This window comes from Lynx canadensis, chromosome A2, assembly GCF_007474595.2.
Source record: "Lynx canadensis isolate LIC74 chromosome A2, mLynCan4.pri.v2, whole genome shotgun sequence".
In the NCBI taxonomy this organism is placed as follows: domain Eukaryota; kingdom Metazoa; phylum Chordata; class Mammalia; order Carnivora; family Felidae; genus Lynx; species Lynx canadensis.
The window spans coordinates 132,936,986-132,950,453 of NC_044304.2; the positions used below are offsets into that span (position 1 = coordinate 132,936,986).

General features: G+C 41.8%; 1 protein-coding gene across 2 annotated transcripts in view; it reads left to right on the forward strand.

Moving 5' to 3' along the window:
• The first annotated feature begins 3,162 nt into the window (after nt 1–3,162).
• The window catches only part of MDFIC (MyoD family inhibitor domain containing), an 87,837-nt gene continuing 77,531 nt past the window's right edge, over nt 3,163–13,468 (forward strand). The window contains exons 1-2 of one of the 2 annotated variants that reach the window (XM_030308269.2): nt 3,163–3,406; nt 3,784–3,969. In XM_030308269.2, coding sequence (XP_030164129.1) covers nt 3,885–3,969 — 85 coding nt within the window. In that variant the 5' untranslated portion in view covers nt 3,163–3,406; nt 3,784–3,884. Of the gene's footprint in view, nt 3,502–3,783; nt 3,970–13,468 lie in introns of both variants that reach the window. The other variant, XM_030308268.2, reaches the window with a different exon arrangement.

Genomic DNA, 13,468 nt, shown 5'->3' on the forward strand with positions numbered 1-13,468 from the left:
TTCAGCAGCTTTCCCCAAACCTGCTTCTCCTAAATGTTTCCATCTTTGTGGGTGGTATTACCAGCCTCCACCCAGATGCAGAAACCTGGAAGTCACCTTGGATTCCTCTCCTCCCCGCCTCTTGCCTCTATTTGGCTTCATTCCCCTGCCATCTTAGTGGACTCCCTAGCTCCAATCTCGGTGCCTCCAAGTTGTTTCATACATTATTCCAGAGTGATTTTTATAAATGGAAATTTGGATAATATAGCCTCCTTGTTCAAGACTGTTAAGGCCCCTGATTTTCTCTTCAGCTCCATCTTTCTTACTGCCTCCCTTGTATTAGTTATCCCCTTACACTGAACTTCTTCAGTTCTTCAAGGATGCTTGGCTCCCTTCCATCCTCCAGGCCTCTTCCCACATGGCTCCTTCTACCTAGAGCAGTCTGTTCCTTTCCTTTTCACTTTCTTCTTCTGGTCTCAGCAGAGACATAATTTTTTCCAGGACCTTTCCCTTGATTCCTAGACCAGACTACATCTCCCTGTTAGCTTATTTATTATCCTAGCATCCCAGAACTTGTCTTGCCTTGCCACTCAGCAACTGTTGTTGTAAGTGGTTGTGTATCTCTATTTACTCCTCGGCTGTGAATCCATAAGGGCAGTGGCCACGTTGATCATCTTCACTGCTGCGTCCCCAGCACCCGCAACAGTGCCTTCCACCTCCAAACGTATTTGTTACATGAAAGAAGAGGGCATGGAGTGCCACTCGTCAGGAACCAAGCTAAGCGATTAATCAGACTGAACAAATACAGCAAGGGATAGGGTAAGTGGGCAGCTTGGGGAACACTTACGAGCCCACACTTAATTTCTGGCCTATCAGATGCCACCCTTACACCTTCCAGAGAGAAGACCTGAGTTTACCTAAAGAAGCAAGATAGCCTTGAAGACGGATAGATCTGAGTTCTAAATCCTAGCAGTGCAATCCTGGCAAGTTATTGGTAGGGCTGATCTAAGAACACAGAAAATTTATAAAGTGTATGTATGATGACTGATCTATATATTTTTAAAATGTTTATTTTAGAGCCAGAGAGGCAGAAAGAGGGAGACAGAATCCGAAGCAGGCCCCAGACTCCGAGCTATCAGCACAGAGCCCGATGCAGGGCTGGAACTCAAGAACCGTGAGATCTTGATCTGAGCCGAAGAGTGCTTAACCAACTGAGCCACCCACGAGCCCTGACACCTGGTATTTTGATGTGGCCCTTGTGATCTAGTCATCATGCCATGCTCAGTGTAATCCATCCAAATGCTTTCTGCTGTATAATGCTCAGGTATTGACCCCCTGTCCTCATACCTGACATTATTCCAAATGCTATAGGAGACTTATGTTTTTCACTTATATTTTTATTTTATAATTATTTTTTTATAGTAAGCTTATTATCCCTCATGGGGCCCTGTGAAGAGTTTCTCTTATCATCTTTATGAGGCAACAAAGGGATAGAGAGTTTGACTAAGTTGCCCAAAGTCACACAGCTGAGCAAGATACAACATTTGACCATCCTGGTGATTCTATAACACAGGCTCTCATTTATTCCTAATATTTTTATTTGAATTTTATTCCTTCCTCATTAAAAAGTAAAATGTTTAAATTCAAGAAGTATTTATTGAATCCCTTACCATGTGTGCAACATTAAGCACTCCGTGTGAAATTAATAAATATTTATTGTGCCTATGACTTTGTAGAAGAGTTGTAGAACGTCTTGATATTCATGGACTGTAACCTCTTTGTGAGGGGATTAGAAAAAAAAAGAAGTCAAGGAAATGTGCAAAAAAGGGATAACACAATCTTTCCGAGTGGCTACTTCCTACCCTGTTCCTTTGATTGCAGATAATGTTGTAGTAGACAGTGATGTTTCCTAAACGTTTGTTCTCTAAAGGAACTGCAGTCATCCTCAGAATTGATCTGCTTCTATCAAGCAGATTCTAGAGTCCAGGCCCCTGTACAAGTTTTCAGCAAAGTGAAGGCACTTTTATGCACACTGTTTCTGAAATGTCTAAACTAAAGACAGAAGAAAAAAAATTAGGCATAGGTCATTAGGGAAAATGTCATTTGTCTTTTGGGATGTAGAGTTTGACCTCACTGTCATCAGCAACTTCAAAGTCTGTGTTCTTCAGGTTTAACTGAAAGTAGGTTGGGTTGCACTGGCACTTTCAAGTTAAGAAATGGATTTTTTTTCAATCAGTTGAAATCAATTCCAGTGGGTTTTTTAAAGAAAGGAAATTCCTGGGATGTTATTGATACACCTAGAAAGCTGCATCCAGTGTACATTTTCTTCAAGGTTGACAACATGACTGATTTCCTCTCTTGGCCTAGAGATTTAAAGCATGAGTTGGTTCTACCTTTCTAGAAATGAATTCTGCATTTTGCTTGCAATGAAAGAACAAAAGTTACCTGAACATATTATTAAAGTACTTTGTACCTGCAAATTGCTTCGTACAAGTTATTCTAGGCTCATCAGGTTATGCTACAATCAGAACGCCTGATACTTAGTTGGCTTTTTACTTCCGACCACAGGTTTATCTTGCCACCAAAGCCATTCACTGTGCAAGGCCTGGCTTGGGGCCCTGGGCCAGGGCGTCCTCTGGGATGTCAACCTTGTCTGCCTGGATGCCTCCAGTTGATTTAAGCAAGTGCAACTGGTTTTACTGATCCACATTCCTGTTGGACCAGAATAAAGACCTGAAAAAGAGAATAAAGGTAACATCAGAGGCATAGAGTTTAAACACTGAGCTAAGGGTCAGGGTTTCAAAACCACACTTTTACTATCCTATCAGGAAAGTTCGATAAATATTTATATTTTTTGTTTTGCATTGTCCCCCCTAAAGGTTTCTCCTTCACTCAGGGAGTTCCCAGATCTTCAGTGGGTCTGGGACAGAATTGGGAAGAAAGGCTGGGAGAAGAGGGAATGGGGTAAGTCTGGGCAGGAAAACGCCTAGGCAGCCAAGGACCAGCCAACTCCCTCCTTTCTCTCGGCCCCTAGAGAAACCCCTTACCCGGAGCCAGCCCGTTCCGGCTTTGGCCTCCTGACCCAGACAGTGCAGGGCGAGGGAGCCCACGTTGCACCGCCCCCAGCCTTGGGCGGCCCGCCAAGAGTTCGAGGCCTCCTGATCCGGATGTGATGAAAAAGAGCAACAGACGGAGAAGTGTTTCAGGAGCGGAGGAGTGGTGGCAGGGGGACAGAGAGCCAGAAGGGGAACAGGCCCCCTTCCTGGGGAGCTGGCCGGACTGAGCTGGCTGGAAAGAGAGGGCGGAGAGCACGGAGTCAGAAGAGCGGCCACTGGCGCAGTTGCAGCCACTGCAGTGTCTGGGCTGAGCCTGAGGGAGGCGGGGAAGGACGCGCAGGGGCGGCCGCCACTGCTGCCAGGCCACTGGGGTGAGATGCCGAAGCTGCTGGATCCTCGCTAACTTTGCCGGGCGGAAGAGGAGAAGGAGGAAGGGGCTTTGAGAGAGTTGGGGGGGGATGCCGAGGTAGGTGGTGGTCTCCCCGGCCAGAAGGAGGAGGGCTTTGGTCCCCTTCCCCGCGCTTCCAAATCCAGTCTCCCTTCCCTGCCCCCTTTCAGTGCCTCCCTCCCACTGCCCTCCCCCGCCCCCCAACTCCACCACTGTCAACGTGCGGGATAGCAGTTTTCCTCCCGGGTTTCAAATCAAAACTTCTCTGGGGTGGGGTTTGGGGGAGGGAGGTGGAGGGGCAGGGAATGTCCTGCAGGGGTGGCGTGCTGGTCTCTGAAAACACTTTTTCCCCCCCACCAGAAGCAGTCAGTTCTCTGCACCCACCACCTAACAGCCCTTCGCGTCCGCCCCGGGGGCGGCGAGCTAGGCGGCAGCGCGGCGCGGGCTCGGTGGAGCGGCCCATGTCCGGCGCGGGCGAAGCCCTGGCTCCCGGGCCCCAGCGCGGGGCCGAGGCGGGCGGCGGCCGGCTGGGCGCCCCAGCCCAGGGTGAGTGCCTGCTCGCAAGTTGCGAGTCGCTTTGTCGTTGTTGCATTTTAAAATTTGTCCACACATTTACTGATTGAGGGCGGGGGGTGGAGGTCGGTGTGCAATGAGGACGGAGTCTCACCCCGTAGTTGTGAACTTTTGCACAGTTAGTGCTACTCAAGAAAGTTCTCCAGGACTCCAGCCCTAGATCAACAACCGGATAAGAGGGCGGGATCCGCTGGTCCTTCCACTCCCCCTTCCTTTGACTGCAGGGAAACTGGATGACATGATTGCTTCTTTCTTAAGCATATGCATTTTGGGGCCTAAGACTCCAATATGTGGGATCTGAAGCACTCTCGCCTCCTTCACTTCAGTTCTTGTGTCTTCCTCAGATCCAGGTCTGTTGCTGCTCTCTGAACAAGCTAAGCACTCTGGGCTCATCTTTGTTTCTTGTGAGCCACTCTGCAGCTCAGTTGATGATCTGGGGTTCTGTGACCAGTTCCTTTGGAATGGCTCACGCATACGTTTCAATAACTGTTTTGTTTTGAAATCAGCATGCTTTAAAAAGGAACACTTGGCAAGAATGAATTAGCTCCTTTGTGTTTTTCCAAAGTGTAAACACAGGCAGCCTATAAAGAATATGATCTTGTTTCTGGGAGACTTCCCTAACAAGCTTATAAACAAGTCAGGCAATATCTTTGCTCTCTTGAAGGTAACATCCTTGAGGTTTTCAGGGAGCAAGGGCCTTACTCTTCTGATGCAGTTTCCTCTAACGGTGGCTTTGATTTAGAAAGTTCTGATATTGATTTGGGCTAAATAATTTTCCAGGTCTTCAAAACCTACTTTATAGTCTTGATTTTAAGCATATCTGATAGCTTTTGTATTTCTTTGACGATAATGTAGTGAGCTTCTTGGGATTGGTGTGGTTTTTTTTTTTTGTTTGTTTGTGTTTTGTTCCTTTGTGTTTTTTTTTTTCTTTTTCCCCAAGCTGCAAAAATGGAAAGGAAGAAGTTAATGTTGAACTCAAAAGAGGTGAAAGCAGAAAACATCCATGGCTAAATTAAAATGTTCTGGCATTCAGGGCTGTTAAATTGAATTATGTTTATCATTGCTTTTTGCTTCTAAACAGTGAGTCATTTTTTTCTAAACAGAAAATAGAGCAAATCAGAGAAGTAGAATGATAAACATGTTTTCCCAGAAGCAGCCCATGCTCTGCACATTGTATTGCCAACAGTCATTTTCCCGTTGTTAGGCATGCCCTTCATAGTCTTATCGACTCATTGATGTTTCACACTTGAGCTGTTAATCACTATTGTTAAACAATGCTTATGTCAAAATCCACATCAAACACACTACAAAAACAATTGATTTGGACATAGTGATATCTACAGTGTCCAACTTACTTTAATAATACGCATCGTTAGAGTCAGCTAGAACTTGCAGTGGTGTGTAATGTAATGCAATGCAATGCTGTAAAATATCACATGATTCTGATTTTAGGAAGTGAGCATCTAGAATGGTCTGAAGTGCAGTTGACTGCATACAGGATTACCAGTGTGGAAACTCTTGGGGTTATATTGTACCTGAAAATCAGCTTACCCTCAGCAACATAGTTATATACCGCCTTTTTATTAGTTTATCTTCGACTCACATCCTTTAAGCATCAATTTAATTGCATGTGTAATATAAGGTAATGATTGTAATGATTTTTTAGGAAGAAAATCTTCAGATTCTTGCTAAAATATTATGCCTCATATAAGCAGATTTCATAAGGTATATTGAAAGAAAACAAATTTTGGAGTGAGTGGGTAGGGTACAAGTTTGCAGATGCAGCCTTCCATAGGTAGTTTGGTCCTCTTGGTAAAGGTGTTAGTGAAGAAAGAAGCTTTGCTCACAGAGTGCCCTACTCTCCAGCTCTTGAGTTCTTTCCTCTGTCCTTGGATTCTTTATCATCTTTTCAGAAGAATAGTTTAATAATTCTCTGGTCAGATGTGGCTGCTTAGTTAATTGAAACTTAATTAAAAATTTTTATATATTAAAATCTGTGAGAAAAATGGAGTGTTTTATGGCAATTAGCAGAAAATATCTTTTCATGAAGAGGAAATATAAGGTCAAGTCTTACCTTGTAGGCAAAGATAGATAGATGTCAAGATAAAACCTATGCATATATTACTATATCATGATGAGATTTCCACACTCCTAACTAAGGGCATGCAATGTTAAAGTTAAAAGAAATTATAGGGGGGTCTCTAGTGAACTCCCCATCAAATCTAAAATCCCTTTCTCCGTTCTTCCAGATGGTTAGTTAGAAAGCTACAGTGTAGCTGTAACGGCATTCAGGGTTAGGAAGGTTTCCTTATTAAGAGCATTGTTCTACCTCTTTAAAATTTCTGCTCTTTTCCTGTGATTCTGCAAGGAAAACTCTATTGGTTTGAAAGCATTAAAAACATTTTCTGTGTATTTTGAAAATTGTTGCAGAGCAAGGACATAAGCTCTTATGCTCCAGGCTGTAAGAGGGAACCAGGATGGGTGTGAGAAGCTTGTAGCAGCAGGGATCGTGGGCCCTAGGACAGCCCATGGGCCAGGAGGTGGTGATGCTCAGCTCCAGCTCATTGTTGCCATTTGGGCTAATATCTTCCAGTATTTCAAGAGACACTGGAAATACAGATTTTTATGTATCATCTCTCCCTTTTTAAAAGTTGGCAATTGATTAAATACAATTTTGCCCCGGCCAACAAAACAACCACACTTTCAGGCTGGATATGGCCTCTAGGCAGCTGATCTGTTATCTCTGTTCTAGAAATCAGAATGTAAACATGTGTTTATAACTGTTTCCCTATTTATGACTAACTTCTGAAAGATTGGTTTGATTTGCTGTCCCATGCAAAGTCCCTGTATGAAGGTCTTGATAGATGAAGGATAATTTGGGCCAAACTTAATTTTGTTTTAAGAGAGAATGGATCTTGTATACGTGATTCATCTAATTGTCATTTTTTTTTTCATTCTTGGATTAAACATCTTAAAATTCATTGTGTTATCACTGAAAATGTAGGTACTTACTTTTTTGCGCAAAAGTTACTAGAATCCATGTACTCGGAAGAGCTTTTTAATTAAGTACTTCATTCATACATTTGCAACCTGGGACTATGAGGATTTATAAAAATAACTTAGTCCAAATGGATCACTTTAAAAAAATTTTTTTAACATTTATTCATTTTTTGAGAGACAGAGGCAGTGCAAGTGGGGGAAGGACCAAGGGAGAGGGAGACAGAATCTGAAGCAGGCTCAAGGCTCTGAGCTGTCAGCACAGAGCCTGGTGTGGAGCTCGAACCTAGGAACAATGAGATCGTGACCTGAGCCAAAGTCAGATGCTTAACCGACGGAGCCACCCAGGTGCCCCCAACTGGCTCTCTTTTTAGAAAGGTTGTCCAAAGTGTTCAGGTGACTTGGCCAAGGTCTCATGCAGTCCATAGAAATCAGGGTAGAACCACAAACTGGGGAATATATGTCATTGTGATGAATGCGGTTGAAGTAAAGAATGAATATAAATCTTTCCTACGGATGGATGAATCGAAGATAATAGGCTTTGGATACTGTGAATCACTTGAGCCTGTTCCAGTCCCTGCATCTTCCCCCTCCCCCCGTCACTCCCTGCATTTGCCAAGACTTCGATTGTTGGACTGTGAGTGCTGGAATATACTTTAATGTGATAATGTGTGATTTAATGCACTCTTCTCTCTTGGGAGAGTCCTCTGAGACTATTAGGCAGACTTTTCATAGCAGGATGCAAAATGCCAGTGAAGTTAATTAAAAATAATTTAAAATAGAAGCTAGGGAGAAAATCTTCGAGTTGAAATTACATAAGAAGAGCTTTGACTTAGAAGCTTAGCTAAGTTGTCAGGAGTTTATAGTGGCTAATCAGATTTCCTTTATGGGAAGCCTGTTTATTTCAATTTATAGAATGTATGCTTGTAACACCCATATTCTTAGACACGTATCATATTGTTTTATCCTTCTGATTAAGGATGGAATTTCTCAAAGTGGATCCTCTTTGGATAGCTTCTCTCTCTGGTTCCAGTCCGGGGAGATTGTGCCCTCCAGGAGACATTTGGCAACATCTGGAGACATGTTTGGTAGACATACAGGGAGTGGAGTGGGTCCTCCTAGGATCTAGTGGGTAGAAGCCAGGGGTAATGCTAAATATCTTACAATGCATAGGACCAAACAGCCCCTCACAACACAGAATTATCTGGCCGAGAAGGTAAGATGCATTGAGATACTACCCTAATATTTCAAGGCTACTGGCATTTTTGGTCCCACTCTGGACTTTTAGAATCAGAATCTCTGGATATGGAAGGGTCAAGAAGCTGTATTGTTAACAGTCTCCAGGTGCTCTTTATCTCTAGTTGAAAATAATTGTTATATAGGCTTTTGTCTGCAGAAAGATATATTGATAGGTTTCTAGTAAGTCTCTCATTTTTAGTTAGAAAGGCCTCAGAAAGCTTTAAAAACAGTCTCTCTTTCAAGTTTCAAATTTTAAATCCTATCACTCTGTGTATCTTCTACATTACTACTCGTCAGCATGTTTATCACATACCCCAATTAATAAAAATAATCCTGAGTGTATTCTTCCTCAAAGAACTTTCTAACATTTTGTGGACTGTAACACAAATGTATTGTGAACTTTAAAAAGGAAATACAGAGATGAAAATTGTAAGTGGATGTAAGTACATGAAAATGTAAGTGAAATAGGTATTTTAGTACTTTCTTCTACCAGCTCAGTAGATATTCGTGTCCTGCCACCGTACACTTCTCTTTGGAGATCCCAGCATTATGGAATAATAAGGAAAAGAGTGCATAATTTGCACATGGGTTGTGTTCATTTGTAAGTTGGAGTTTTGGAACCTAAGTTACCCTTTCTCATAGAAACAGTGATAAATTATATTTAGTTCCCTAATCTCAAAAAATTAGAATCAACTTATATTAAATATTTATTACTAATTTTCATTTCTACCATAGCCTTTTTTTTTCCTCTTTGCATTATTTCTGCTTTATTCAAATGCTTCATAAATATTCAATCCCCCCCCCACACACACACGAATATATATATATACACATATATATGTATATATATATATGTATCTTGAACCTTGCTGTGTGACAAGTACAGAGAGGAATACACTGAATGAAATTCGGGTCTTGCTGAATGATGGGAAAACACCTACATTCACCCATAACTGTAATACAAAGTAGACTGATAGGTGCTATGATAGACGTAAAAAGAATGTGTGATGGCAGAACATGGGAGACAGAAAGTATCTCTAGCTGGGGCATTTGGAAGAACCGCAAGGAAAACTTTTGATTTGAGCTGGACAAAGAAGCACGATCATAGAACTCAGCTCTGTGAAGATGGATAATGGAGAGCAAAACTTAGAGGTGATTATTACAAAATGTTGAATGCTTCACTAAGCCCTTTGTATGGGCCGTATCAAAGAACAAAGAGTGAGGTAAAGTTGTAAAGATAAACTGAAGTAATTTTGAGGATGGCTCTAATTCTCCACTAAGGCGTTTGTATATCCTTTTTGTAGGCAGTGGTGAGCCATTGAAAGTTCTTGAGAAGGGGAAGGACAGGACCAAATTGGTGTTTTTTAGGAGAATAAATCTGGTGGCAGTGCAAAGGATGATGTTAGTACGAGGGGCAAGAGTGAAGGCAGTGATTATCCGGGAAGCTATGACAGGCACTTGACAAAAAGGACATAGGGCAGCCCCACTAGGAATTTGATCGAGGAAATGGGTTTAAGAACAATAGCAAAAGTAGGATAGAGTTCTGCCTAGCTGTGAGAGCCCCTTGAGGGCCTTAAGTTTTACTTACTCAGCTGTGAATCTCCTAAACCATAGTGTCCAAATTTTGTTGTATCTGATTGATATGGTTGAGCGATGTATTTTATACGGGAGGTAGTGTGAAGGTAGAAATTCAAGGTAATCCAGGGGTTTGATTTTTTAGCCTGAGTGGAAACATGGGAGGAGCTGTTGAGTCTTCTTTGGATCATCTTCATTCCTGGAGCTTATCCCTTGCCATGATAAGCCAGTAAGCCACCAAGAACTAGAACTTGTACCTAGGAGAGTGGTGAGGGTCAAGCTCACAGGGTCAGAGTTCACCACCAGATAGTTGATGGCTGGACACAAGAGTGAGGGAAAGGACTGAGGAGAAGCTTTGGGGGCATGGCCACACTTGAGGAAGGAGAAGGAAAAGAATACAGAAAGAGAGTCCATAAGGATTGGTCACAGAAGCCTTAGAGGTTTAGTGGTCATGGAAGATGAAAAAAAGTTGTGATTTGTTAAGGGAGAAACCAGGTGTAGAGAGGATTTCAGTTGGGTGGATTTTGAGCTTGCTCACCACGTACTAATGAAAAGAAATCCAGGGGAGAGAGGGAGATGGAAGTTGAAAGGGTATGGGGTACAGTGGTGGTGTGGTGGGTGTGTGTAATTGAAAGTAAAATTCCGGGACAGAATTGGACAGAGACCAGTCATAGGAAAATAGACCACGTTCCCTTTACAGATGGGCATGGGAGAAAATAATAAATGATAATCTAGACACAGTTTGATGAGAAAGAGAGATCTTGGAAGGCCTAGATCTTCTTAGCAAAGTAGATGGTAACATTTGCTGAGAGCAAGAGTGGGGGGCGGTTAGGATGAGTCAAGAAATTTGAGATGTGTGGAAAAGATTTCAAAGAATGAAGTATTCAAGAGGGATTCAATCTGGGGCAAACAAAAGGGCTGCTCTGTAGCACTGAGGGCTTAACTGAGAATGAATGGCATGAATTTTTAGTGGACACGGTCAGCATGGTTGATTGCCTTTCTCAGCAAGGAGCATGTGGGAGCTTGGGAATAGAGCTGATAGAATGAGTTTTTGGAATTAGCATAGGGTTGGAGGTTGGCAGGGTAGAAGCAGTGGGGGACAAAGGAGGAGGATTACCCATGTGTGAGAAGAGTGTATTTGTTCTAATGAATCTTGTGTTCTAGGGTGTATGGGGAGCCAGAGAGCCCAGCAGTGTAATTGGCAGGCTAAGGTTTCTGGCCAGCAAGAACCATGCCTGTTGGCCTTGTTTGGTCAGTTAACATGTAAGGATTTATACGTTTATACATTTATATATATATATATATATATATATATATATATATATATGTATTTGAGTGACCTTTATAGGGCTAGTTGGGGGGGAAACTGGAATTTTTGGGTGTGTAAGAGCCTTTCCTGTTTCTTTGAACCTTATTTCCTGGATCTTGTTGAGGTGATATCATGGAAAATTCTAATAGCTGTGTGCAATTATTTTAGTATCATTATATTTTTATAATAATAAAAGATTTGGGGAAAATAAGGAAACCTAAATTGACATAATCTGAAGTTAAGCCATTTGCAAATGGGAAATTAGAATGATACAATAACCAACAAAGGAGAGAAATGATTCAACCAAATAAATGGTCTTTCTGAGGTAACATGATTATTCTACCCTATATAAAGTTAGGGGATGTGATTTTCATGTTTCTTTTTCTAAAAGTCTTTCTTCAGTTTTTACTAAGGAAAGATTGATCCTGCACTGTCTAGATAGTAGATGTTTGGATAGTTGGATGTTGGTGATTGGAGCAGATGAAGGACGCCGTGGTTTCTCCCATTGTCTTAATCATACATGTGTTTGTGCACCAGTGTTTTGGATGCTTCTCTCTCTTTTCCTTATCTCTGTGTCTGTGTCTCTTTTTCCCTTTCCTCCTCTCCTTTTGCCATTGACACTTTCCTGAAGTTACTTAAACTTTTCGTATCTGCTTTCACATTCGCATACATCTTCTCCAGAAGGAAAGCTTTTAACCTTGAGTTTGAAAGCCAGTTATGTTTTAAAAAGATTCTAATTTAATCAGTTAGGGTTCACTAAGTAGGAGCTATGAACAGAGTTATTTTAACATTAATTTCGTTTGTGGTTTCTACTTGCAGTCCACTTCTGTTTTCAGATTCACACCCACATGATCTGAAGTAAGATGATTCATATGCATGTGCTTTTATGCCTGATTTTTTTTTTTTTACTAGTTTCAGGAGTAAAATCTGAAGTTAATTTTCCTGCCAGCACATAGCTTTCATTATTGATACGTTTGAAGAGAAACCGTGTCAAGAAATCGTTTTTGTGTGCCTACTGCGTGCGAAGTCTTGTGCAGATTAAGAATCTGTAATGCGTAGTTTGCCCACAAGGAATTTGTAAAGTTAATTCCTTGTCTAAATATCAATTCAAGATTACAACAAGAAGCAGGTGACAGATTAGTTTATGGCCAGTTGCCAGCTGACTGGTGCAGTTCTGGAGCATACAAATTCAGAGGTTGAATGAGAAACCCAGAGTGGCAAGAAGTCTGTTCCTTCTGGGTTGGGCTGCTAGTGATCCCATCTGAAGAAGACATAGTTTGCAAGTCTTTTGGTTTGAATTATGCAGAATTGAGCACCAAAAATAAAGCAATTTGTGGTTGAGTAGGTGACAGACTCTCTGAAGGCAGCTGGAACACACAAAGGAACCAGCCTCTTCTCTAGGATCAGGTCCTCCTACTCTTTTCCCTGGATCAGCCCTTGATCTCCTGGGCTCTATGAACGTGGACCTACTCTGTTGTTTGTTTTTCCATCGCTCATGCAGCTTGCATTTTCTGAGGGGTATTACTCTATTTCTCACTGAAATACAAGATGAAATTTTGGAGCATGGGAAAGGTGTAGGAGCTTCCATTAAAATATGTACAACATGACAATATACCGATTTGTCATCACTATGCAAAATGAATTATTACTTGAGCTAAGGAGTAACATATTCAGTCTTTGTGTTGAAATAATTTCAAGAAAAAGGTGGCATTGGTAGTGGGCATAGGAAAATATACATTTGAGAGAGATTGGGAAGTTATAATTAGCTGGATCTCATAGTTGACTCTGTTAGGGCGGAGAAAAATAGAGAATTGAAAGATGATTCTGTGAACACCGCTGACCAAGATATAGACTATAGTTGGAGAAACAGGGCCAGAAGAGAAGTGGTGATGAATTCCTAAAATTTTAGGAAATGTTGAGTTTGAGTTGCCAAAGATATATTCATGTAGAGGTGAGACTTCAAATCTGTAGGTCAGGACAGGGAGCAAGTCTAGAGGAATGGATTTACAAGTTCTCCTCCTGGAGGCCATCAGCCATTTGTGAGATTACAAAGATTGTGGGGCCAGAATGGGTTTGTTGTCTTAGAGGAGAATCCAAAGAAAGCAATGTCTCAAAGAAATGATCCTGAAGGCAAGAAGCCACGTCAGTTTTGGACTGAAGTCCAAAAAATAAATGGCAATATGGTTCTGCTTCTCTTATCATTATCTTATTTGTGTTTTCACTACTATGTGAAATGCTCTTCTCCATCCTCTCTCACTTATATCAGGAGTGGACTCAAATCATAGCTTTGAAAAAGGCTTTACAGATGAAACAACCCCCTTTGGTTCACTTTTGATTTCCATTGGCCTTCAT